The 27269-nt window shown below is 45.2% G+C and overlaps 1 protein-coding gene across 2 annotated transcripts in view; it reads right to left on the minus strand.

The window, feature by feature from the left end:
* Positions 1-7998: 7998 nt before the first annotated feature.
* SLC22A2 (solute carrier family 22 member 2) overlaps positions 7999-27269 on the minus strand; it is a 32790-nt gene continuing 13519 nt past the window's right edge. Inside the window, exons 6-11 of one of the 2 annotated variants that reach the window (XM_027551983.1) lie at positions 25912-26018; positions 23716-23930; positions 22788-22896; positions 21740-21852; positions 17915-18014; positions 7999-9639 (exon numbers count right to left, since the gene is read on the minus strand). In XM_027551983.1, coding sequence (XP_027407784.1) covers positions 9573-9639; positions 17915-18014; positions 21740-21852; positions 22788-22896; positions 23716-23930; positions 25912-26018 — 711 coding nt within the window. In that variant the 3' untranslated portion in view covers positions 7999-9572. The remainder of the gene's footprint in view (positions 9640-17914; positions 18015-21739; positions 21853-22787; positions 22897-23715; positions 23931-25911; positions 26019-27269) is intronic. The other variant, XM_027551984.1, reaches the window with a different exon arrangement.

Below are 27269 nucleotides of genomic sequence, written 5' to 3' on the forward strand. Positions count from 1 at the left end.
AGAAGTCTGTAAACGTGCGTCACATGGCTAGGAAACGGGGCAATCCGTCTCGATGCCGGGTCAGCCCTGACCCCCTCTGCCTCTTGCCTCAGCAGTTGCAGACGCAAAGTGGCAGCAGGAAAGACAAGTCAAACCTGTCTCTCAAGGCCTTCCTCGCTTCTCTCTGACGCTGTCTTCCCTCTTCGCCTTCTGCTGTCCATTCACCTTTGCCTGGTTTGATCTATTGGAGAACCCTGTTTAATCGGTTTCATGGGACTTCCTTGCATTCCAGACATTGGCTCTTAATGAATCCCCCCTTCTCTGGATGCTTTAGAAAGAATGGCTCACTAGTTGAACTTGGCCAAGTTCTCTGGAGCCACACTTGGAAGAAGGGAGAGGGAATCTCTTTAGACTTCCCCCTTTGTCCTCCCGTTAACTTCATTACCACGCCCACCGCACTTAGCAGTCTCTTGCCTCTGGAAGAGAGAAATCCGTGATTTTAAGATGTGTTTGAGCTGAGACAGTGATGCGTCAGTGTCTGACCCTGGGCGGTCACTTCTAACAGACAGCCGGGCGTGGCTTTAGAGGAGTCCCCGGACAGCATCAGGGGCTGCTCTCCTTTGAAGACCCAGGAATAGACGTTTTTCTGGTCTCCCAGCTCAGCATGTCTCCGAGAAGAAAACAACCCACGGCTGTGGGAAAACATTGCTGTGCCCTTTGTGTGATAAGGGGGTTAAACAGAGCCTGAGAGAGGGGGTGGAGCTTTGGGACTTTCTCCCGGTTGAAGGTCCCACCAGGAGATAGGAAGCCTGGGGCAGGGATGTGGGGATGTATGGAACAGCCTCTCAGATCAGAATCGGCCAACGTGCTAGATATCTGTGACGGCTGAGGCTCAGAGTCTAAATGGTCATTCGGGACAGGGAATTAGAAAAAGAACTGCAGGATAAACCCAAAGTAAGAAAAGTGAAGATGAAGATAAAAGCAAAAAGTAATAAAAATATAAAACAAAGCTGAAAATAGAGCCTGAAATTAACTGTATTTCAGTAACATTTACAAAATATATTAAAAATAAGTTGATAGCATTAAAATAAGACCACAGGCCCCAAAAGGATTCACTTGTACTACATCAGGCCACCGAATCAGGGCTTAATACCTAACTTAACTGAAGCTCAGACTCCCCCAGAAATACAGCCTTAACCTTTCGGTCAGATACTTTCCGGTCATCACCTTCTCCATCCCCCAAAGGAAGGTGAGGTGGTGCCTGAAAGCCCCTTTTTCCCCCGAAGAAAGATGATCTGAATCTGAAACAATTTTGTTTCCATGTTTATGACTTCCTTGTCCTGCCTTTGGGGCTTCCCAGGTGGCTCAGTGGTAAAGAATCCACCTGCCAATGCAGGAGACATGGGTTCCATCCCTGGGTCAGGAAGAGCCCCTGGAGAAGAAATGGCAACCCACTCCAGTGTTGTTACCTGGAGAATCTCATGGACATAGGAGTCTGGCAGGCTACAGTCCATGAGCTTGCAAAAGAGCTGTACACGACTTAGCCAATGAGCACACACGCACTGTCTCATATCCATCCTGTCTTTAGAAAACTTCCCTTTCTGTCACCCTTTGAGGCTTCCTTCCACACAATGCGTGGGATGCTGCCCGATGCCTGAATTGTTCAATAAAGTCAATTAGATCTTTAAAATATTCTCAGTGGAATTTTTGTTTTTTAACAGGATGCATACACACATTTGTGTGTGTGTGTGTGTGTGTGTGTTGTACACTCAAAACAAGGAAATTGGAGAGACAAAATCTGGAATAGTTGTTACCTTTGGTGTGATGGAGGCTAGACCAGGAATGAATTCAGAAAGGAAATCTTTAACGGTGACCCATCTATCACGCGTATTTTTATAGGCACCATATCCTGCCTAACACATGTTTTTTTGTTTTTTAAATATATGCATTGCAGAAAATTGAGGAAATGCCAAAGTTATGAAGAATAAAATGTAAAACTACCCTTCCTCTCAGTCTTAATGTTATTTCTCTTTGAACCATTTTGGATGAAAGTGTTCCTAAAATGTCTTTTTTCTTTCTTTCTGAGAGTACTTGAGAATACTTGAACCTGTTTTTGTGATTTCTGGTTGCCTTGTGGACAAAAATTCCTGTGTGATGCTCTAGACACTGATGGCCTCAGGACCTCTGAACCTGGTCCTGGAATTGTCCCCAGGCTGTCGAGCTTGTGAAGCTAGTGTCTAGTGTGTTTGTTATGGGATAAATCTCATTGCTATGCTCTTCTTAAATGCCCCTTTAGCCTCTGGCTCCACAGCTAATGGTCATCCTTTTTCTTTTCTCCCTTAATCTCCTTCATCTGTCTGCTTCTCTTGGCTCCGTGCCTCCTGCTGCCCATCCCATCTCTCCCTGCCCAGCTCTCTGCCCACAAGGTCAAGGTTGGGCAGCCCTGGCCACTCTGCCTGCCTCTCCACCTCCTGCACACACTGAAGCTCAGCCTCTCGGGGTATTGTCTCCAAACTCCAAATTGTCCTCCAGGTATTCTCCTTTGTCTGTGAACTCCTAGAACTGTACTAAGTATCGGCTCCCCAGGGAGAGCTGTCCCCGCTCAAGAAGCAAAACCAGCTTGACTTTGGGGATCTGGCACTTCCCTCTTGGTCCCCAGGCTGGCTCCACATCGCGCTGTCATCTCTAGGGTATTCCCCAACCGGCCTGCGGCGTCAAAGCCCACACCCATCTTGTTCATCTTGTCCTGGTGAACAGCATTCCCGAGTAGAGGAGACCCTCGCACTTTGTACCGTGGTTAGTAGTCTGAGGTTGCTTCTCTAGTGATGAGGGACACCCCAGACAGGGTTCTGGTTACAGTTCCTGTTTGTTGTGTTTGAGCTGGGCCCCTGCAGGGTTGTGAGCTCTCACAGGCACTGGGTGGCCTCTACTGCCTCTGTGGTTTCTGACCCTAGTATTTCTGCCTGACGGGAAAATCCTCACCGAACATCTGTTCTGGGGGTAAAATATCTGTAACATTCCACAAGATTTCCTGGGGATGACAGATGGCTTAGAAAATGTGCAAGAAAGATATGAATATGGACCTCTACAGAGTTCTTCCTCTTTTCAAAATCTGAAGACGATAAACTTTTTTGTCATTGGCAGTAAAATCTCAGTGAGAAATGCTGGTTACCGGAACCCTCATGCTAAGCAGCTTCAGTTGCGTCTGACTCTGCGGCCCTGTGGACTGTAGCCCGCCAGGCTCCTCTGTCCATGGGATTCTCCAGGCGAGAACACTGGAGTGGGTTGCCATGTCTTCCTCCAGGGGATCTTCCCGATGCAGGGTTCGAACCTGCATCTCTTATGTCTCCTGCCTTGGCAGGTGGGTTTTTTATCACTAGCCCCACCTGGGAGACCCACGGGAACCCTCCGCATGTCTAAACAGAGATGTCTGGATCTGGGAAGAGTGCTCTGGGCTAGAATCTCTGACCTGGGGATCCAAGCCAGCACTAGTTATGAGTCATTGTTTGTAGGAGTTTCTGGGCATCTAAGCACTGAAATGATTGAACTCTGGGATGGAGACTGCTAGTTCCCACAACCCAGCAGAACTGGTTTCCAGAATTAACACTCTCTGCCCTACAGGTCGCTCCCCAGCTGAGCCCTAAGATTCTGGGACATGGAGCGGATCTTTTTTGATGAGGGACCACAGGGGAGATTGGCTTACTTGCTTAGTCGCTCAGTTGTATCCAACTCTTTTGTGACCCCATGGATTGTAGCCCTCTAGGCTGCTCTGTCCATGGAATTTTTCAGGCAAGACTACTGGAGCGGGTTTCTTCCTCCATGGGATCTTCCTGATCCGGGGATTGACCCTGTGTCTCCTGGATTGCAGGCAGATTCTTTACCTGCTGAGCCATTGGTGTCAAAGGGCCCTGGTGTGGCCAGGGAGGGTGGGCATGGGGAGGAGGATAGGCAGGGACAAGGGGACCTGGAACACAGACGACTCAATTTTGCCAGGCCCAGTCATGATTGAGGTGGTGTCCTTGGGTGCCTTATGCTTGAGGGCAAGCACTCCTGAGGCAAGATGCCCTGGGCTCTTGACAGGGAAATGCAGATTGAGGGCACGTGGAAATCACACAGACCCCCAAATTACAGCAGCCAGAGAGTGACGGACGTGGTCCCCTCTCACTCCACATCTTCCTGCCTTAGAGAAATCGTTGCTGGAGACATCTGAAAGTGAACCTGAGCCCGAGACCCACTTGCCTGATGGTGTAAGCATAGAGTCAGACTGTTTTGGGAGAGAAGTCTTTGCCAAGTCAGTTTTGATTTCAGAACTTTCATGGGGGTCACCCAAGTTCACAGCTACAGAGTTCTGGTTAACCGAGGATACTGTGCTAAGACCTGCCAAACGGGGAAAAGGGAAGACAGCTTTACTCTTGGGGTTTGATCAGGGTCCTGGTGTTTTAGATGTATTGTCCTATTTGTCAAGCTTGCATGAGTGAAACAAGGCGAGTTCTATGTTTTGTTTACCAGAGGGGCATTGGGCTTAGAAGGAGCTCTTGAGACCAGCCTCCAGTGAACTGGTTTACAGAGCGACCCCCACCCCCATGAACGTGAAATCCTGTGTCCTGATGAAGCAGGATGCCTGGGTGTGTCTGTGAGGGTGTTTCAGGATGAGATCGGCATTGGAAGCGAAGCAGTGGACTCAGCAAAAGTGGATGCCCCCTGCCGCCAACAACCTGGGTGGGCATCGTCCAATCCAGGGACTGAGCAGAACGAGAAGGAGAGGAGGGAGTGCTGTCCCTGCCTGCCATCCTCCCTTCCTGCTGCTGTGAGCGGGGCATCTGTCTTCTGCCCTGGGACCGGGAGTTACAGCATCATGCGCCCCTGGTCTTTACAGCTGGTTTCCCTGGGTCTCTGGCTTGTAGACAGTAGATCGTGGGACTTCTCAGCCTTCACAATCAACGTAAGCCAAAGTTTCCTTTCACGTATGTGTATATGTACATCGTGCGTTGGTTCTGTTTTCTCTGGGGAACCCCGCTGGGCACACCTTCTCTCTGTGAAACTGTAACAGATCAGAACCCCGTGGGACCTTCCTGGGGCAGACCCCTCCCCCATATCCTCTGCTGTAGCTCCTCCCTGAAGCACCCAGATCACGGTATTTCATGCTTATTTCCTGAGTTTTTCAGAGGCTACCACCAGAGGGAAGAAATTAACTGCTTGATGCTGAGCACTGTAACCCCCAGACCTACTGGAGCCTAAGGATTGCTTAGGTTTACCCCTGTGACACGGCCATGTCACCTTCCCATCAGCCAGTCAGAAACAACGCAGGAACTGATCACAAACCCTGCCATCCTTCCCACCCCCATCTTTAAAAATGCTTTGCTGAGCTCCTTCAGGGAGTTGATGGGTTTTGGGGGCATGAGACATGCATTCTCCTGGCATGATTCTAGGGGTTGCAATAAACCTTTCTCGGCTCCAAACTCTGACATTTAGGTTTGCTTGGCTTTGCTGTGTGTTGGGCACACAGACTTGCATTGGGTAGCAAAACCAGCTGGCGAACCCTCAGCTCAGCTTGGTGGCCACGTTCTAATGTGACACCCATCTGTGTCTCTTAGTTGAGTTACAGGAGGACCAGGGATCAGTTAGATTTGCTCCTAAATCTGTTTTTTCTCTTTGAACTCTATATTGTGATTACCTAATTTGATGACATCATGTAATCTGATGAAATAGAAAGGTAAAAATGCATTTTTAATACACAATTAAAGTAAGTTAAATCAGCAGTTCCCTACGCTGGGCACCAGTGACTGGTTTCATGGAAGACAGTGTTGCCACTGGCCTGGGTGGGATTATAGTTTTGGTTTTGCCTGCCCAATCCTCACCTCCTGCTGTGCATCCCAGTTTCTAACAGGCTACAGTCTGTAGCCTGGGGGTTGGGGACCCCTGAATTAAATGGTTTCTCAATATTCAGTAGAGTGAGTCACTAAAAATGTCATGTAAATGTGGACAAGTCAAATATTAAAGAAGAAAAGTATGGTAAAAATCTGGAATTTTTGATCCAGGTTGTTTCAAAGTGTTTTGAGTTTTGGTTCTACTTTAAAGAGACTCAAACTGCAAATGATCAACAGTGCGTCAGGAAAGTGGCTTATGCCAGAAAAAGCGGAAGAACTCCTAACAGGAGACATATTCTTAGAGGAAAGACGTTCCTCTTTCATTGAAGAAATAAAAATACATTCTTTTTGCTTTAGGTTAAATGAAAATAATAGTCTTTGATGAGTGGGACTTTTTAGACAATGGGGCTTTTACTGAACACATCTTACAAAGTAGACAGAGTGGTCCCTGACTCTTCCCCTCCCAAGTCGCCCCTCCCAGTTTACGTGGCCACCCCAATCTGCACGGCCCACCCAGTTCTTTTCCTCAGGAGTGCTGGGGCTCTCGGGAATCACCGCACCCAGAGCACGCCCCGAGGCCGCTGGGCAGCCCAGCCCAGCTCAGGGCCCAGGGAGGAAGCCGCAGGGGGCCGTGTGCACGAGCGTGCTGGGGAGATGTGAGTGCGTCTTCTTTCCACGCTGCCACCTTCTTGCCTGACTTCTTCCTGTTTGCCTGCACAACGGGTGCTGCGTTCCAGGCTCACAGAAGGAGCGCAGACTCTAGAAGGTCAATAGCGTTGCCTTCTCTGTGCTTTTATTGTTCTTTTTTATTCCAACATTTCTTTCAGTTTACAGAGGTGGGATTCTACCCAGGGGTCAGCAAACTTTTTCCATAAAGGGCTGCTGTGCTGTGCTTAATCACTCAGTCATGTCTGACTCTTTGCAACCCCATGAACTGTAGCTCACCAGGGGATTCTCCAGGCAAGAATACTGGAGTGGGTTGCCATGCCCTCCTCCAGGGGATCTTCCCAACCCAGGGGTCAAACCCAGGTCTCCCGCATTGCAGACAGATTCTTTACTACCTGAGCCACCAGGAAAGCCCATGAATACTGATGTGGGCAGCCTATCCCTTCTCCAGGGGATCTTCCAGACCCAGGAATTGAACTGGGGTCTCATACATTGCAGGTGGATTCTTTACCAGCTGATCTATCAGGTAAACCCCATAAAGGGCTAGATAGCAAATATTTTAAGGTTTGTGCATCAGAGAATCTTTGCAGCAGCCACTTACTCTGCTGCAGTGGCTGCAAAGTTGCCTTAGACAAAATAGAAGTCAATGCGTGTGGCTGTGTGTCAATAAAACTTTATTTAAAAACAGGCAGCATGCTGGATTTGGTTTATGGACTGAAACTTGTGTCAACAGCAAGAGTTCTTAACTGAGTGAGGGATTGGTAAAAGCCTGTGAAAGTATATGCAAATTTTGGATATGCAGTTTTCTGGACAGAGGAACATAGTTTCCTTTGGATGTCAAAGACATTTTGACCATTAACTTTAAGAAACATTGTTACAGAGAAGTGGCCTCTTCTGGGTCCCCATAGCATTTCATTTTGAAAGTATTGTTTTTAATCTTTTATTTTGAAATAACTAGATTCATGGGAAATTTACAAAGGTAATCCAGAGAGATTCTGGGTCCCCTTCACCTGGTGTTCCCGAATGGTTCCATCTCACATAATTATAGAAAATATCAAAACCGGGAAACTGACACTGGTGCTTTATGTGAGTATAGATCCATGTCACTTTATCACACGAGTAGATTTATGTACTTATGTAACCACTACCGTAACTACTGATCTGTTTTCCATCTCAGGAGTTTTTCCTTTCATGAGTGACCTTTGGAGACTGGCCTTTATCACTCAGCCTAGCACCCTTGAGATCCATTCAAGTTGTGTGTGTCTTGTTGATTTGTTCTTTTTTCTTGCTGAGGAGTGTTCCTTGGTATGAGGGACGTTTTGATTATTTCCAGATTTTGTTTAATTAGAGACAAAAATGAGCAATTGTGTATGGCATTTTGTGCGGATGTATGTTTTCCTTTCTCTGGGATAAATACCCAGGAGGGCAATTGCCGAGTGATATTGTAAGTACATGTTTAGTTTTTAAAGAAACCATCAAACTCTTTCCCAGTTAATCATTTATTTTTAAAAACAGCATGAGCATGCCACAGATCAGCACATGAAAAAATAAAAATGCAAGACTTGCAGAAAAAGTAAAATCTTTCTAATCGTTTCTGTGCCCTGCCAGTCCCATTCCTCTCCCCCTAGATCATTAGTTAGATGCGCATCCTATGATTTCCACATCCTTATTCCAAAACTCACCTTAGCCCTCCACCATGAAGGTCTTTATATGGAGTAGCTATATGTCATTTTCACTCTTTTCCACTGATGAGTTGATATACCATAGCTTATTTAAGCATTCCTCACATACAAGGACTTTGGTTATTTCCAGTTTTTGCTCTCATCAACAAATGATGCGATGAATACCTCTGAGATGAATCTGTATACACTTTAGTGTTTCTCAAAAATAGACACTGAGTGGTGAAATTGTTGGGTCCAGATGTGCACATTTCTAATATGTGCACAGACACCGCCAAACTGCTTTCTAAAGACTAAACCAATCAACTCATGCATGCCAGCAATGCACGAAAGTTCTTTCATGTCCTCATCCATACTTGATGTTTTCAACTTTTTAAATTACTTTTATTAATTAATCTGAAGAGTAAAAAATATTTCCTTATTATTTCCCAGCAGTGAAGATATATACGTTTATATATATATAATCTAACCATATTTTAAAGCTATTTCTATAAATAACTTTGTATTCTTGAACCATTTTTTTCCTATGGTCTGTGTAAAGGATTATCATTTCTTTATTGACTTTTAGTAGCTTTTTATTTATTTTGGGTATTCGCCCTTTAATATTTTATATGTGGCAAATATTTCCCCAAATCTGTCACTTATTCATTAAATTTACTTTTCGGGTGTGTTAAACATCTAGCCTCATTTAATTTAGCCTTGTCTTGTGTCATCACATCCATCAGTCAGTCATTTACTTTATGTCTCTTGGATTATGCTTTTGCCTAAGAAGTCCTCCTTATTTCAAATTATGGAAATATACTCATAATTTTTCTCATGTTGTTGTTCTGCTAACTGTTGGAGCTGATGCTAGATGTTCCAGCCAGCACATTAAATCTAGAATCTTGGGTCAGAGCACTCAGATCAGTAAATCTTACCTGACTCATTATTATGTTTCATCCTCCTGGGCCTTGTATCTTTATGATTCATTCCTAAACTTGGAGCCAGATTTCTGCTGATTTAAATGATAAAATTTTGACATTCTTTTTATGTGTAAGCTATTTCTTTCCTAGACAGACTTTTTGCTTCTCCCTTGAGATATTCTAGAACCTACTCTGGAAATATCTGGTCCAGAGGAGTACTGGCATCCCCTCTGAAGGTACCTATGTAAGATGAGGTCATTGGAAGTGTTTAAGCAAGTGAAGATTTGCTTGAACCTCTAAGACCTCGTCCTAGAGGCAGATTTTCATATAGCAGTACAACAGACTCCATTTGGTTATAGATCAGGGTTAATAGTGTCCAAACAGAAGTAAGGTTGACATGTATAGGCTTTGTGGTGAGAGCAGAAATGTTCGATTCTTGCCTTGTTATTGTCAAAGCAAACTAGAGCAGCTCTCTCTTCTTAATTTAGTGGAGTGTCTAGTTTCTTGACTTCAATGTAAATCATCTTTTCTTTGTTTTTTCCTGACCTGCAATAATAAAACAAAAAAGGAGAGAGGAGAAAGAGATTATGAGGAACTGAAAATCAAGATAAAGTGGATAATAGAAAAATGGAGCAACAAATGAGTATAAACTTTGTCCAGGATCAGTCTTGCCAAGTGTTCCTTGTGGTGATGCTCAAAAAGAAAATGGAAAGAGCATCGTGAGCAGCTATTGTGGATGAAGTCACTCCTAAAATGCTCTCCCAGGAGTGGGACTGGCCCACATTCTTTATTCAAGGTGTCTCACTCCTCTCTGTAATAGAGAACACGCTAAACATCTGAAATTAATTTTCTATCCCTTAGATGAATGCAAAATATAGACACTGTTAACATCTCTTCTGCAAATAGGACTTGAGAAACCATTTTTACCAAAGATTATTGACTTTTCAGTAAAAGTAAGGAGCAAATAAAAATTAATTTAAAAATTTTTTCAAATTGCAACTTTTCTTAGTCATCTTGTCTTTATGAATATGAGGATCTTGCTGATATTCATGTAAAAATGCTGCTTTCTTCACTTTGCTGTTCCCAGCCACACCCTCTTGGCATGTTTGTGTTTATAATACTGAAATCCAGGTTGGGGCTGCTCCTGGGTCCCCCAACTCCTCATAGAATGCCCCCCACCTGGAGGAGCTTAGTCTTGCCTCAGTCTCTGGATCCATCTGAGAAACAGAGAGGAGCAGAAGCTCGCTGTAATCCAGGTGGTTCTGGAGTCCTCTCAGACTCCAGATGCAGGGGCCCAAGCTCAACAACCAAGCTCCAAGGGCCTCCTTGTCAACAGTGGCAACAACAAAAATGATAGTTGCAGCAGCAACAGCAGCAACTACAGCAACAGCAGCAGCGACAACAGCAACAGCAATAGCAATAGCAGTAACAACAACAACAGCAACAGAAGCAGCAACAACAGCAACAGCAGCAGCAGTAACAACAGGAACAACAGCAGTAACAACAACAATAGCAGCAACAAAAGCATCAGCAACAGCAGTAACAGCAACAGGAGCAACAACAACAGCAGCAACACCACCACCAGCAGCAACAGCAATAGCAGCAGTAGCAACAACAGCAGAAGTAGCAGCAACAGCAGCAGCAGCAAAAACAGCAACAGCAGCAACAACAGTAGCAGCAACAACAGCAATGGCAGCAACAAAAACAGCAGCAGCAAGAACAGCAACAGAAGCAACAACAGCAACAGTGGCAACAACAGCAGCAGGAGAAACAACAGCAGCAACAGCACCAACAACATCAGCAGCAGTAACAGCAACAACAACAGCAACAGCATCAACACCAATAGCAACAGCAACAGTAACAGAAACAACAGCAATAGCAGCAACATCAACAACAGCAGCAACAAGAGCAACAGCAATAGCAGCAACAGCAGCAGCAGCAGAAACAGAAGCAACACAGCAACAACTACTGCAACAGCAGCAGGAACAGCAACAATAACAGCAATAGCAGTAACTACAGAAACAACAGCAACAGCAATAGCAACAGCAGTAATGGTAACAACAGCAGCAGTAACAGCAGCAGAAATAGTAAGAGCAACAACAGCAGCAGCAAAAACTATTGTTGCTGCAACAACAACAATAGCAGCAAAAGCAGCAACAACAATAGCAGTAGCAACAGCAGCAGGAACAGCCAGGTTGCTGACAACTGAAGGCAGCCCTGCACAGGGCACCTTGCATGCCTCATCCTTCTCATGAGCTCAGCCCTCCGGGGTGAGGTGTGTCCATGAACCCTGGCCTTGGGCTGCCAGGATTAAAACCTTGGCTTTGCTACTTACTGACTTTGGGCAAATCTCTCTTTTTTATTCTGTCTTCAAATGGGGTTAATGATACTACCTACTGCCTACGGTTGTTGTGAGGATTAAATGAGGTAATACAGGTGAAGGGCTTGCAGAGGACTAGACGAAAGCTCTTAGGACATGTAAGCTATTGCGGCTCAATTTTACAGGAAAGGAAACAGGCTGAAGGGGTGAAATAGGTGTATGTTAGTAAGTCAGAAGGCTCTGTGTACCTAGGATGGACTCAGGGACTGAATAATTTGAGTGGTGGTGGGTTCGGGTCCTCCCTGGTCTTGCCCATGCTCACTCAGTGCCTGGGACACTCTGTCTGGGTCAGCTCTCCACACCTAGCGAGAAGCGTGCCTGACCCCAGGTGCCAGCTATGGCTGCCCCCTCTCCTGGGCGCCTCTGCCTCCTGCCAGCTGGCCCCTCCTCATCTTTCTCTGAATGGGAGCCTCCACCCGACTCAGCTTCAGTCTCCATCTTCTCACATGTTCCTCCTGTCACACTCTGAACCCTACTCATCTCTCTTCTGTCTTTGAAAGGTGAACTGGGTTACACAGTACAGAGGACAGAGAAGTGCAGATCTTCATAGATGTATTTGCAGATGGCATAGTTAGCAAGAATGTAAAATAACAATAGGAATAATATTGCGCAGTATCTCTTTAGCCTACTTTGAACCAGTCTGATAAAAATGGAAAATTCTTTCAAGTATAGGCATATGGGTATATCACTGAGCTGCACTTCCCTGTCTCAAAACCATTCAGCATATATTTAAAAATTTGATTTCCAATAAACCATCTGGGTACCTATTTTATTGTTTTGTAAAACAGCTATGAAAACTTCTATGAATAGTCTTGGTGGTTATTGAACATTTACTAACAGCCAGGCACTTTACATGCATTATCCGCCCACCAGGCTCCTCTGTCCATGTGATTTCCCAGGTAAGAATACTGGAGTGGGTTGCCATTTCCTTCTCCAGGGGATCTTCCCTACCCAGGGATCAAACCCACATGTCCTGTGTTGCATGTGGAATATTTTTACCTGATGAGCCATCAGGGAAGTCCCATTTAATCATTACAAAAAATTCAATGAATAGGAACTCTTGTTCCATTGACAGATGAAAAATTGAGCCCTAGTGGAGTGAAGATAACATGATAGGAAATATGAGGACCCATAGCCCAGCAGGACCCTATGAAGCCTTTCCAGAATAGACACCCACCCATGACCTCCACTTGCCTTTGTCTGTAGAAAAACTTTAGTCAAAGAATACATTCAATCAGAGAAGTGAGAAAATGCAGAAAAAAAAAACAGCCCACCAAGACAAAATAATACTCTAACCATTAAATACAGTCAAGGACCTTTAGTTCCTCTTCAAGGGCCATAGATAATATTCCGAGCCGTGTCCTTTGAGCTGTTTTGCAGATACTGAAACCCCACCAGATGGAAGAAACTACCTATGCTGCCCCAAAACTCTAGACCCCAGACTGGTTGGAACCAGAAGGTTGATGATGCTGACTCCCAAGTACCTCACCACCAACCAGTCAGAAGAATGTCCATGAGATGGTCACACACCCCATAACCCCCTTCCCTCACCTTGTTTTATAAACTTTTCCTTGAAAATCTTCAGGAAGGTTGGGTCTTTTAAGCACTAGCTGCCCTGGACTCTTTGCTTGGCACCTGCAAAAAAAGCTATTCTTTTCAACTTTACCCCAAAACTCTGTCTCTGAGATTGAATTCAGAGTCAGTGCACAGAGGCTGGGTTCTGGCATCAGACCAGGCCTGTTCCTCACCATCACATGTTGCTGCCTTGCCGACACTGGAACTGGCAGGGGAAAACCTAGGGGCACCCCACACAGGGGCGCTGTGGAAGGAGCTCTACATTTATTCCACAAATATTTGGTGAGCGCCTGCTCTTTGTGTGCAGGGATTATGCTTAGCTCTAGGGACACGACCATAAATGATGTAGAATTTCTGTCCTCCAGGAGCAGCACTCACGTGCACGGGAAGATGCATTGGACAAGGTCTGTGGGTGTTGGTTGATCAAGATCAAAGCTCTCAAACTCAAAGGTCCACACTCACCAGATGGAAAACAAGTGTCCTAGGCACCAAGCGTAGGGAAGGCAGGCCTGTGGCTGGCTCCCCAGGCATGCCCTTCAAAGAGCAGAGCTGTCACCACTCAGCTCCTCCAAACTGTCAACAGGAGGAAACTGCCTGCTCAGTGTTACCCAATTCTCTGATTAAAAAAAAAAAAAAACAGATTCTGTAAATTCAGTTTATGTGGAATTTCCCACTTAAAAAAATTATGTGGGCCAGGCAAAGCTCTTGAGACCCCGGTGTCCCATAAACTGCTAGGGTATGACCTCTGGCTGAATTCAAAGCCTCTTCCAAGTTCTAGGAAAAGCATCAGACCACTGTAACTCTTCTGCTGTGACCTTTGCCCAAGTACTGAATATGTGAAATGTGAAGGGTTTGTAGCATGGGTACAATTCAGCTCAATTCATGGCGCCAGTGGGCCGAAAATGGACTACGGATAAAACAAACAGTTATAGCTAAGCATGTCACATAAACAGATTCATGGGGGAGTGTGTCATATATGTTTCTCTGTATGTAGATTTTTAAAAAATTCTTTTATCTATTTATTTTTGATTGCACTGGGTCTTTGTTGCTGTGCTTGGGCTTTCTCTACTTGCGGCCAGCAACGGCAGCTCTCTAGTTGCGGTACACGGGGCTTCTCACTGAGGCGGCTTCTCTTGTTGTGGAGCACAGGCTCTAGGCCCATGGGCTTCAGTAGGTGCTCCATGCAGGCTTCGGTGGTTGCGGTTTCCTGGCTCTCGGGCCTGGGGGCTTCCGTAGTAGTGGGACATGGGCTCCGTAGTTGCGGCTCATTGGCCCTAGAGTGTGCATCTTCAGTAGCTAGGCCCACAGGCTTAGTTGCTCTGTGGCAAGTGGAATCCTCCTGGACCAGGGATCAAACTTGTGTCCCTTGCATTGGCTGTACCAACCGAAAGGGAAGTCTCTATTTTTGATTTTTAAGGTTACTTTTAAAATAGAATTGTATGTGTTCAGAGAGTGCAAAAAGTATGCACTGAAGAGTCTCCCTTCCACTTACATCCCATAGCCATTTAATTCCATAGACGATCAATGTTACGCGTGTTCTTCCAAAGATAAATTGTATATATAATTTATATATATGTTTAATATACATTTAAGTTTCATATACATGTATTTTGCTCTTTGTACACAAATGATTATATACCTTTCTATGTTTTGCTTTTTTTCCCCATTAATAATACATCTGGGAGAATTTCCATATCAGTATATATATATCAAGGTGCTTCATTCTTTTTAATAACCATGGAGTGTTTTACTGAATGACCTACCATAGTTTACCTAACTGGTCTCCCAATCGATCAACATTTATGTTACTCTCACTCTTTTGATACATAAAAATTGCTTTAATGAATAATCCTGTACAAACACCATTTTACACACATAAATTTCTACAAGTATGGAATTGCTGTATACAAAAGTACACACATATACAATTTTGATACTATTGTCATACTGCCCATCAGAAATGTTTTAAGGACACTGCCTGTCTCTCCACATCTTTTACCAGCACAGTACAGTTGATCCTTGAACAACACAAGTTTGAACTGCATGTGTCCACTTAGGTGTGGATTTTTTTCTATAAAAAAGTTGAAAAATTTTTGGCAATTTGTGACAATTTGAAAAACTCTCAGATGAAACATGTAGCCTAGAAATTTTGAAAAAACTAAGAAAAAGTTAAGTACATCATGAATGCTGGGCTTCCCTGCTGGCTCCGTAGTAAAGAATTCCCCTGCAGGGCAGGAGATGGAGGAGATGCTGGTTCGATCCCTAGGTCAGGAAGATGCCCTGGAGGAGGGCATGGCAACCCACTCCAGTATTCCTGCCTGGAGAATCACACGGACAGAGGAGTCTGGAGAGATACAGTCTATAGGGTTGCAAGGAGTCAGACATGACTGAGGCGACTGAGCACGCATGCACGCACAAACTTTAGTCTATCCCTACATAGGCATAAGGTGAGTGATATTTAATACAAAATTAATAATGTATTCATTTTCTTATTGTTTTATAATTTTGCTTTCAAAGAATTACATTATCTTACATTATACCTTTCTTGATCGTACTGGAGAACCTACCTACCATCACAGGTAAGTGGTTTTTTTAAAAAAATGTAACAAATGTTTCCAATGCTGTATTATGAATATGACTGTAATACTGTATGGCACAAAAATTTCATATCAATACATTCATTCGTGTATAGGCTAGGCTGCTGTGAGCAGTGGAGGGTGATAGCATCAGTCAATTACAGCAGGCAGCCTTACAGCAACCACACAGACACCGCTCTAGTATCAGTGCATGAGTCATACATGGTGGCCGTGATTCAGTCGCTAAGTCGTGTCTGACTCGCAACCCTGCCAGACTCCTCTGTCGATAGGAATTCCCTGGCAAGAGTACTGGAGGAAATACTGCCATTTCCTCCTCCAGGGGATTTTCCCGACCCAGGGATCACACCTGTGTCTCCTGCATTGGCAGGTGGATTTTTTTTTTTTTTTTAACCACTGAGCCACCTGGGAAGCCCATGAATCACCATATCTGTAAATAAATATGGATTTCTTTTTTATATTATCTTTTCATTTTTGATGTCACTTGTTATTAATACACGTAAAATCTACCATGTTTCCTTTTTAATTTTATTTATTTAGTTTTGGCTGTGCTGGGTCTTCACTGCTGCGTGGGCTTTGCTCTAGTTTTGGTGAGCAGGGACTACTCTTCATGGTGGCATGCGGGCTTCTCATTGCGGTGACTTCTCTCGTTGGGGAGCACGGGCTCTAGGGCGTGCAGGCTTCAGTATTTGTGGCACGTGGGCTCAGAAGTTGTGGTTCCCAGGCTCTAGAGCACAGGCTCAATAGTTGTGGTGCATGGGCTTAGTGGCCTGTGGCCTGTGGAATCTTCCCGGATCAGGGATTGAACCCATGTTTCCTGCATTGGCAGGCCAATTCTTTACCACTGAGCCATCAGAGAAGTCCTACAGTGGTTTGTATCATATAGGAACATGTTCATGTAGGTGCTGATAGATGATTTGTCTTATAAACAGATGATGTAAATTTATAAATTTACAGTATTGATAAACAAGGTGTGTGAGTGCTAAGCTGCTTCAGTCGTATCTGACTCTGTGTGACGCTATGGACTGTATCCTGCCAGGCTCCTCTGTCCATGAGATTCTCCAGGCAAGCATATCGGAGTGGGTTGCTATGCCCTCCTCCAGGGGGTCTTCTAGACCCGGGGATCGAACCTGCATCTCTCATGTCTCCTGCATTGGCAGGCAGGTTCTTTACCGCTAGTGCTACCTAAGAAGCCTGAAAAACACGGTATAGTACTGTAAATACAGTATTTTATTTTCCTTATGATTTTCTTAATAACATTTTCTTTTCTATAGATTACTGTAGGAACACACTATATAATACATACAACAAACGAAATATATCTGAACTGCCCTATGTGATTCATAAGCTTCTGATTATTAGCAGTTGGGGCTTCCCTTATAGCTCAGTTGGTAAAGAATCTGCCTGCAGTGCAGGAAACCTGGGTTTGATCCCTGGGTCGGGAAGATCCTCTGGAGAAGGAAATGACAACCCGCTCCAGTATTCTTGCCTGGAAAATCTCATGGACAGAAGAGCCTGGTAGGCTGCAGTCCATGGGGTTGCAAAGAGTCGGGTACGACTGGGTGACTAACACTTACTTACTTACTTACTTACTATTAGCGGTTAAGTTTTGGGGGAATTGAAAGTAAGTGGATTTTAATTGCATAGGAGGTTGACACCCCTCACTCCTGTGCTGTTCAAGGGTCCACTGGATGTTTTCAAGCAGTTTGATCTTTGACAATCCCAGGGGATAATAGTGCAGGGTAACTTTGCAATTCTCTTACTATGAAGGAGATTGGGCATGTTAATATATTTTAGAGCTGTTTTTTCCTTCTTTTCACTAAATTATGTATTCAAGTCCTTTGTCCATTTTTTCCTACTGAGTGATTTTTCTTATGAATTTGTTAGTACTCTTTATACATTGGGAAAATTAGCCCTTTATGGAGGAGTAGACATTTTCTCTAAGTTTGCTTATCTTTTTTTAGCTTACGGAAGTTTTTCAACACAGTTTTAAATTTTTATGAAGGTGAACTTTTTTTTCCTAATGGGTCCTGGATATTTTTGGTCAAATTTTAAGTCTTCCTCACTGTGAAAGGGTAAAGGGCTTCTCCTATAATATCTTCATTCTCTTTTACTGTTTCTTTGTTGGTACATTTTAATCTTTGCTTTCATCTGAATTGATCTCAGTGTACAGTGGGAGGGACAGATTCACCACCATCTTTCTTTCCAGCCGGCTACAGCGTTTTCCCCAAACATGTATGGAATAGTTCATGAAGAAACCGCAACTCCCTACCTCTGCATGTTCTCAGCTTCTTCAATGGTCTCAGGCAAAGTCTTCCCTTTGGTTTCTGGGAGCAACAGCACTAATCCTCCAGCAATCAGGCCAACCACAGCTGAAAGCCAGACAGACAAAGATCACATTCAGGGTTGATGCGTGCCGCTTCTGTAATTAGAGCTCCCCTTGTTTCTTAAAAAATTTTTTTTGATGGTTTCCTATACTTACAGATTCCTTTGCCATCTCAGACTGCCCTGTTCTCCATCATAAATATTTAGCCCGTTCCAAACTCCGCTGAATTACAATTCCTTATAGGGAAATGAAATACTTCGCATTTTGAGTCAAAGTTATTCTAGGCTAGAGAACATTGCCATGATATTAAGATACTTTAGAGTTAGAAAATAACTCTGAAAAAAAACAATGCTAAGAAAAGAAAGAATATAGCCCTGCCAATATAAAGCACGTAGTAATGAAAATGAGTTAGAAACTTGGATTGTTACCAGCAAATAAAAGTAATGAATCACATATTACTTCATAACAGCATTAAATGGTATAGCCAGGCTTTTTATTTTTATTTATTGTTGCTTTTTGTTTTTTATTTTACTGAAGTATAGTTGATCTACAACATTGGGTTAATTTCAGGCATACAGCAAAGTGATTCACATATATATATTCTTTTTAATATACATAGCTTTTTAAATGTATACATTTATATATAGTCTTTTTATGTGTATATATAGTATCTTTATGTATATATGCATGTATTTTTTATGTATATCTATATATAGACTTTAAATGTATATAGATGTATGTATGTGTGTATAGACATAAAAAGACAATATATATCTATACATATATATATACTTAAATATACATAAAAAGAATATATATACACACACAAATACATATATATACATAAAATATATATATACGTGCATACACACACACACGTGCTGTGCTGTGCTTAGTCACTCACTCGTGTCCAACTCTTTGTGATCCCATGGACTATAGCCCACCAGGCTCTTCTGTCCACGGGATTCTCCAGGCAATAATCCTGGAGTGGGTAGCCATGCCCTCCTCCAGGGGATCCTCCCAAACCAGGGGTTGAACCCAGGTCTCCCTCATTGCAGGCAGATTCTTTACCATCTGAGCCACCAGGGAAGCCCATGAATACTGGCGTGGGTAGCCTATCCCTTCTCCAGGGGTTCTTCCTGACCCAGGAATTGAACCAGGGTACATCTTTATATATTTTCTGTCATAGAATGCAAGAAGTAGGATGTGGGTTTTTTACTATTTGGGGGTTTCAAAAAAATGTCTGCTGGACTCCATTTTCTGCACCCTTAAAACTGAAATAGAAATACAGGCCTCCAGTGTGCAGTGGTTCAGGGCACCGGCTGTAGCTCTGGGCACCAGGGTGCTGACACCCCGAGTGCTGACACCCCGAGCACTGGTCTTAGAGCCCCGAGAAGCTCTATGATCTCCCGATACTCCAGGCACCTCTGCAGAGTGTGGGATGATGTCTCCACCTCAAAAGCTTGTTATGGGGCTGAAACGAGTTCATATTTGTTAGGTGCTTAGAAAAGTGCGTGGCCCGTGGCATGAACTTTTCCAGTGTATTCATGTGTTGGTTTTCAAGCTTCTAGATGACCATTTCTGGATATTACTAGAGCACAGTTTGAACACTATTATCATGCATTGGAGAAGGAAATGGCAACCCACTCCAGTGTTCTTGCCTGGAGAATCCCAGGGAAGGGGGAGCCGGGTGGGCTGCCGTCTCTGGGGTCGCACAGAGTCAGACACGACTGAAGCGACTTAGCAGCAGCAGCAGCAGCAGCAAGAAAAAGAGTAAAACTGCTCGTTTTGCTTCCTGCTAGCTATTAAAAGCTGGTGAGAGAAGGAAACTACCAGCAATATAAAATCAGGAATTGTCTTCTTCCCAGGTGGTTCTAGTGTTAAGGAACCTGCCTGCCAATGCAGGAGACACAAGAGACGCGGGTTCGATCCCTGGGTCGGAAGATGCCCTGGAGAAAGGAATGGCTACCCATTCCAGTATTCTCACCTGGAGAATCCCCTGGACAGAGCAGCCTGGCAGGTTATATATAGTTCATGGGGTCACAACGAGTTGGACACGACTGAGCCACTAACACTTTGCTTACTTCAAATTTGAAATGCAATTAAAATCCTTTATCTTTTTGAAGGACAGGCAGGGCCCAAAGGAGGATCTAGGTCTGGGGAGTTCCTCTGGGTCTGGACTTTGCATATTTTTTGTTGTTGTTGTTGTTAAATGGTACTAAGAGAAACAAAATAGATACTAAGGAGTATCTATTTTCTACCCAGAAATATCCCTCAGACCCAGGGACCACTCACTGCCAACCTAGGGGAGTGGCCAAGGTTGGATTGTAAGGAAGAGACCAGAACGTGCTCCCAAGATGGAAAGGGGGTCCTGGGGTCAGGCCCCTTGGCCAGTTCTGGGGGAGGAAGGAGTCTGGGCCCGGGGCTCCCAGCCACTCTGCCTACCTTGGGATAGAGACCTCATGTTCTATCAACTTGGCCATCTTGTTGTTATTAAGGTGGAACATGGAAACATTAGTCAGGTCTCTTTCGAGGGTGAGTTCTCTCAATGCTTTGGAGTTTTTGCTGATAGATCTACAGCCGTGGAAACTTCTGCCCTCACAAGTCCCTCGAGCAGAAGGAATGAGCAGAGACACTTGGGTGTGACAACACGCAGGATTGGGGGAAAGCCATTTGCTGTCCCTCTGCTGTCATCTGAGACAGTCTTTACCTTCCTCCCCCAGACTGGGTCTTGTATGCCCGTGGGGAAAGCATTCCATTTCTGTCAAATTAAAACAAAGACTCGGAAGGAGTCTTAAAGAAGACAGGAGTGGGTGCATGGAGACCCCAGGGCTGACACATTGAGAGGGTGAAGTTATGTGTGTGGATCTGGAGCCGTGTCTGCCGGGTGCCCAGGAGGGCACCTGTCCCTCTGTCTGCCACTGGGGGAAGAGGCAGTGGATACTGGGTGAACGGAACCTCCCAGGATCCCAGCCCCTCTCAGTCTGCAGACTTAGGGTTCAGGACGCGGTGATGATTAGGTTAATCCCTCCCATTCTCTCCTGCGGCTGGTCGGGAGGGATGCACTCAGCACCCATACCTCCTTCAGGGTCAGCGGGCAGGACTGTGCCCCTGTTGCTTCAGTCTAATCGCTGAGGAACCTGAGGACAGGGTGCCAGCACCCCCACAGGTGTTCCTGTCATGTAACCCGTTTTCTTTCTTTTTTTAAAAATGTACTTATTTGGCTGCACTGGGCCTTCACTGCAGCATGCAGGATCTTACAGTTGCAGCATGTGGGATCTAGTTCCCTGATCAGGGATCAAACCTGGGCCCCCTGTATTCTGAGCGCGGCGTCTCAACCTCTGGACGGCCAGGGAAGTCTGCACTCTCTCAGTCTTGGCCTTTGTTTCCCCTGGGTGTTGAAATTGCCCTTGGCAAAATTTTAACTGCTTCTTTTGAAGTAAGGAAGTAAAAAGAGTTTGGATTTTCCAATGTCTGGGCCTAGAGGAGATAGAAAGAATGAGTTCCTGGACAAAGAGGCAGACAGCAGTGAGGGGAGAGGGTCTTCTTCAAGGAAACCCCCACCTCACTCGCCCTGGACTTTGCAGCTCTACGGGCGTGAGTCCTCGTGGGTTCCCAGACTTGAGTGTTAGCAGCTGCTAATGCTGTTAGTAACACTAGAGTTGCCACACTAATAGTAGTACCAATTACCAGTCACACTAGTTTGGAGGTAGAAACATGGAGACCCCTAAAAGACAGGTTTTCCTTCGGACATCTCTGAGGATTTCTTACCGAAAACCACCAGGGGGAGCTCGTGCCAGATGTCGGTGAGCCTGTAGACCAGGAAGGGGGTGAGGATGCCCCCGATGTCACACATGGAGGAGCACACGAGGACCCCGAGGTTCCTGAAACGCAGGACACCCATGTTTCCTTCTGCTTATCACAGGACCGTAGTTATCTCCCACGCCCGTCTTAAATACCTCCCCCAATCATTAAAACGGGTGCGAGCTGAAAGTCCTCACGGTACTGTCAACGCACGGAAAGGATACATAATTCCATTCATGTTCTGCTGTACTTGTTTTATATTAACTTTCTCGAAGATGTCTAACTGGGGGCGGGGCCAATTTTGGATTCTTACTTTCATCACCGTCTGCCCTCGCTCTGCTCTGCCATCCTGCATGGGCTGTTCTCCCACCTGTGGCCATTCGGGCATCCCTCTCCGTGCAATGGCTCCTGTTCTCCCCACGTGGTTCCTGAGTTTTACCCCAGCCGGAGAGTGTGAGGTGTGACCTGCCTACTGCCTTGAAATGGTCCCATCCTCTTGAAAAGGAAGGTGCCTTCCCTAGAGATACCAAGCGCAGGAAGTCAGAAAGAGAAAGACAAATACCGTATGATGTCACCTACATGTGGAATCTAAAATATAACACAGATGAACTTATCTACAAAAAAGAAACAGACTCACAGACACAGATAATAGACTCGTGGTTGCCAAGGAGTGTGGAAGGCGTGAGAGGCTTGGATTGGGGGTTCGGGGTTAGCAGAGGCACACTGTTCTATACAGGATGGATCAACCACAAGGTCCTACTGCTTAGCACAGGGAACTAGACTCGATATCCTGTGATAAATCGTAATGGAGAAGAATACGTAAAAGAATGTACATACGTATAACTGAATCATTTTGCTGTACAGTAGAAATTGGCACGCCACTGTAAATCAACTGTACATCAATAAAATAAATTTCTTAAGAAAGGTGAGTTGTCCTCTGTCGGCACCTGTGGTCGTTCTCACCAGTAAACAAATGTCCCAGCCGCCCTCCTCGCGCTGAGGGGGACGTACGCACCTGATGAACGTGGGGTACAGTTCCGCGTTGACCAGGCAGACCATCTCATAGGCCATTGTGATCCCCATCCGACCCAGGCAAGCAGCCGTAACTCTTAGCCAGTGTAGATCTGAGCGGAAAACACACGGCTGACACATGCTGCTCAGGCTCCCGGGCCGCCCAACGGGGCTCGGCGGCAGAGGCGAGGGGCAAGGAGATAGTGCATCCCCAGAACGGGACAAGAGTGCACCGCCGGCGCTTCTGCAGCCTCAGGACAGTTCTGCAAAATCCCCCGCGTCTGCTCGTGTTAGCCTCACGGTTCTAACACACTCCTCACTTTAGACCTCGGTCGTTAATGACACCAGAATGACACCCGCTTCCAAAGTTCCACCAGCTTTCGTCTACAGAGGTGACCCGGAAGAAATAGCCTGCTCTCTGTGCTGGCCCAGCCAGATAGCCCGAGGCGTGGGTCCTCCTAGCCTCTCTTGTTGTACTACATTAGAGAACCGACTCTTTGCAACCCCATGGACTGTAGCCTATCAGGCTCCTCCGTCCGTAGGATTTTCCAGACAAGAGTACCGGAGTGGGTTGCCATGTCCTTCTCCAGGGTAGCCTTCCGACCCAGGGATCGAACCCAGGTCTCCTGCATCACAGGCAGACGCTTTACCGTCTGAGCTACAGGGAAGCCCAACTCAGAGAACCAGTGGATGTGATTATATCACATCAGGCCATCATGGGGTGCCATGGCTCTTACAGGCAGAGTTGCCATATGCGTTCACTCAGGAAAGTCCCAGATATTTCATTCATTCTTTCCAAATAGACTTCCACGCTGAAAAACATGGTCTTCCTACCAAGGGGCTGTGCTTCCCACGCCCCGCCCCCAAATCCCCGCCCCTGGCCCCTTCTCAGGGCCTTGGCAGACAAGACCCCAGCTTGGCCGGGCACTTACCCTCAGGGATAAAAACCGAGACCAGACAGGCTGCCCCCGCCACCATATTTGATACGGCCCATGGATAACGGCGACCTATGCGGTCAATGGTGAGGATGATGAGGAAGGCGGCAGGGAACTCGACCAGGGCAGAGTAGAAGAAGTCCAGGTAGATGTTGCTGCCCGCAAGGCCCATGTGCATGATGAGGCCCTGGTAGAGAACAGAGCTCGTGAACCTGAGCAAAGAGGAGAGCTCAGATCAAGACAAGCACTGTGAGCAAGTCACCGAAAGCTTGACTGTAAGACACCTTTCCTTGTCATCTTATTATGGCTTTCCCTCCATCCCACTGCTTTTATACCATCTGACCCATTACGGTGACTGGCTGTAACCTCAGAGTCTGGAAAGGGAAAGAATTAGGCTAACATTCCCTGGCCAAATTGAAAGGTGAGAAGCAACGTCTTACTGGAAGGATTTATTTAGTAGAACTGTTTCAGGTTATTAGTGGTTGTTAATCTTTTCTCTTTCTGGTCTTCTAATGACTACTTAATCCAAACATTAGGAACACAGGAGACCAAGTGGAAAGCAAATTCCCAAATGGATACAGCCCCACTTTTGATGATTTATCTTCTGACATGATACAGACAACATTTTAAAAATTAATTAATTTTTAAAATTGAAGAATAGTTGGTTTACAGTGTTGTGCCAGTCTCTGCTGTACAGCAAAGTGGCTGAGTTGTATACATGTATGCTTTCTTTTTTAATATTCTTTTCCATTATGGTTGATCACAGGATACTGAATCTAGTTCCCTGCGCTATATGGTAGGTCCCTGTTGTTTATCCATTCACAGACAAGACTTAGATGATGTTTCTGGTTTTGTTGACTGGAAGCATTCAATGTCTGCAATGGAAAATATGTGGATAATGAAGCCAAGTTTCCCCGATGCATTTTGCATGCAATATTGTGAAGGCTGCTAAACTAACTCCTGCTAAGCTCTGCTTCTGTCAGTGACTGTGGATAGTCTTTATTGTTTAGCTGTCCCATGTGGCGTGCAGGACACTCAGGATCTTAGTTCCCCGACCAGGGATCGACCCCATGCTCCCTGCAGAGGGGGCGTGGACCGCCAGGGACGTCGCCTTCTGTCAGTGACTGTGAAGCATCATTTGGCTGCTCTGTGTCATCCCAGTGATGTCACTTAGTGAAGGGAAAGCGTGCTGCGTGGTGCAGAGGCTGGTGCGGAGCCCAGGGCTCTGGAGCAGCCTGCAGGCAGTGAGGATGCTCAGACTTGCTACTTGATGTGGAGTCAGTGGTTAATCCTGTCTAGTCTTGTTTGAGAAGTTTATTTATTTACATTTTATCCAGGTGGAAAAGAAAAGGCCTTGCAGTAGAGATCTACACTCATATCAATTAACCTATGTAACAAGGACCTACTGTATAGCACCGGGGACTCTATCAATATTTACTAACAACCTGTAAGGGCTTCCCTGGTGACTCAGATGGTAAAGAATCTGATCTATCTGCCAATGCAGGAGACCCAGGTTCAATCCCTGAGTCAGGAAGATCCCCTGGAGAAGGGAACGGCGGCCCACTTCAGTATTCTTGCCTGGAGAATTCTCATGGACTCCTCTCCTTCTCATGGACTCCTGCCAGAGGAGCCTGGCAGGCTGCAGTCCACAGCAGTCTGACTCACAAAGAGTCAGACACAACTGAGTGCCTAACACTTCTACTTCTACTACTTCTATAAGGGAAGAGAATTTGAATCATATATATATATATATATATATGAATCGCTATGCTGTATAACTGAAACTAACATATTGTAAATCAATTATACTTCAATTTAAAAAAATCTATACCAATTGTCTCAGTTTGACATTAGAATCACTTGGAAGATTTTAAAACTACTGGTTCCTGGTTCCTAGCCTTGACAATTAAATCCAAGTCTTTGTGCGAGAAGAGTCTGGCCTTGGTATTTTATAAACTCCCAGGTGATTCTTAAGGTAAAGCCCAGGTTGAGAATGTAGTGGTCTATGTGTTGGGTTTGTAAGCTGATTTCAACATCTGCCTGACAAAAATATAAATGAGCCCACTTGCAATCCACCACTGATGCTGACTGGACCTAGGCTACGTTTTGAAGGTCCTCTTGGTCCCTCCCTCTATGTGGATGATGGAGATTAAAAGAATTTGGAGAGATTTTAAAGTGGAAAATAATCCTTACCAGTTGTACATCAAGATCAAGGTGTGTTTCCTTATCTGTGGGGTTCTGACCAAGTCAAGAAATGAAGGATTCAGCTTCTCACCAACTTCCTCATCAGGTCTGAGGCTCTGGGAACAGAAACAAGAGCAACAGTTTTGTATATTTCATGACGGCATCCCAGGGTCACCCGGGGAACATAATACCCTAGACTTGCTAAATGCTTTTAAAGTGCCCAGAGCTAGTTAAGCCCATCGCACACATTAACTCGTTTAATCAATATAACCACCCTGCAAGTTAGATTTTATGGTTTTCACTACGTCTCACAGAAGAGGAAACTGGGATACAGAGCAGCAAGGTAACTCATGCATATATATTATGGGATGTTGCTGGCAAAATGTGGTGGGCTAAAACTGAGGTCCTCCAGGGACCCTGAGGGCTGAGCACATTGACACACCCTCTCTGCACACCCGGACCCGAGTACGGCCCAATAGGAGACTGCTCAGGGACCTTGGCACTCAGACCAGCATTGGCATCACCTGGGGCTTGTTAGAATGAAAGGTCTCTGGGGACTTCTCTGGTGGTTCAGTGGCTAAGACTTCAGTGCAGGGGGCCTGGGTTCGATCCCTGGTCAGGGAACCAGGTCCCGCGTGCCAAATCTCATATGCTGCAATGAAGATCGAAGATCCTGCATGTCTCAACTGAGACCTGGTGCAGCCAAACAAATAAATAAAATAAAATATCAAAATAATAAAGAGCGAAAAATCTCTGGCCCCAGCCCAGCCAGAGGGAAATGCATGTTCATAGGTTCCCCCGGTGAATTGAGAAGCCCACTAGAAGCACACAGTCGATGCTGGACCGGACAAGTTGGTGTTGGAAGAAGCCTCCAGGGAACCAGCAATGACCGGACTTAGCGTCCTCACGTGAACTCTGACCGTGGAGGGGAGACAGTGACCCAAATGTGCTTTATTCCCTGGCCAGTTTCCAAGAGGATCTGAATTCTAAGAATCAGTGCTATGCCAGCTGTTTATACAGAAAAAAAAAAAAAAAAAAAGGTACTCTAACCACCCAGAGAGGAAGTGAAGAAAAAAGGCCTCTGAGTCCCTCACTGTGAATGTCAGGTCAATCTCAGATTTGTACAGGTCACCCATCTTAGAGCCTCATCAGAAATTACTTGCTACTATGTCAATATAAATTCCTAGTGAGCTTGGTTTTCTCTTTACCAGGTCCTGTCAGGTGAAAAGTTTTAAATTAAAGGTGATGAGGTCTACTAAAGGTGAAATGCTAAGTGCACAGAAAATGGACACTTTGATTTGTTCTATTCAAGAAGGCAGGGGGGTGTTTAAAATATTTTGGGATACTTTTTATCTAAAATTTAAAAA

The sequence above is a fragment of the Bos indicus x Bos taurus genome, chromosome 9 (assembly GCF_003369695.1).
Source record: "Bos indicus x Bos taurus breed Angus x Brahman F1 hybrid chromosome 9, Bos_hybrid_MaternalHap_v2.0, whole genome shotgun sequence".
NCBI lineage: Eukaryota > Metazoa > Chordata > Mammalia > Artiodactyla > Bovidae > Bos > Bos indicus x Bos taurus.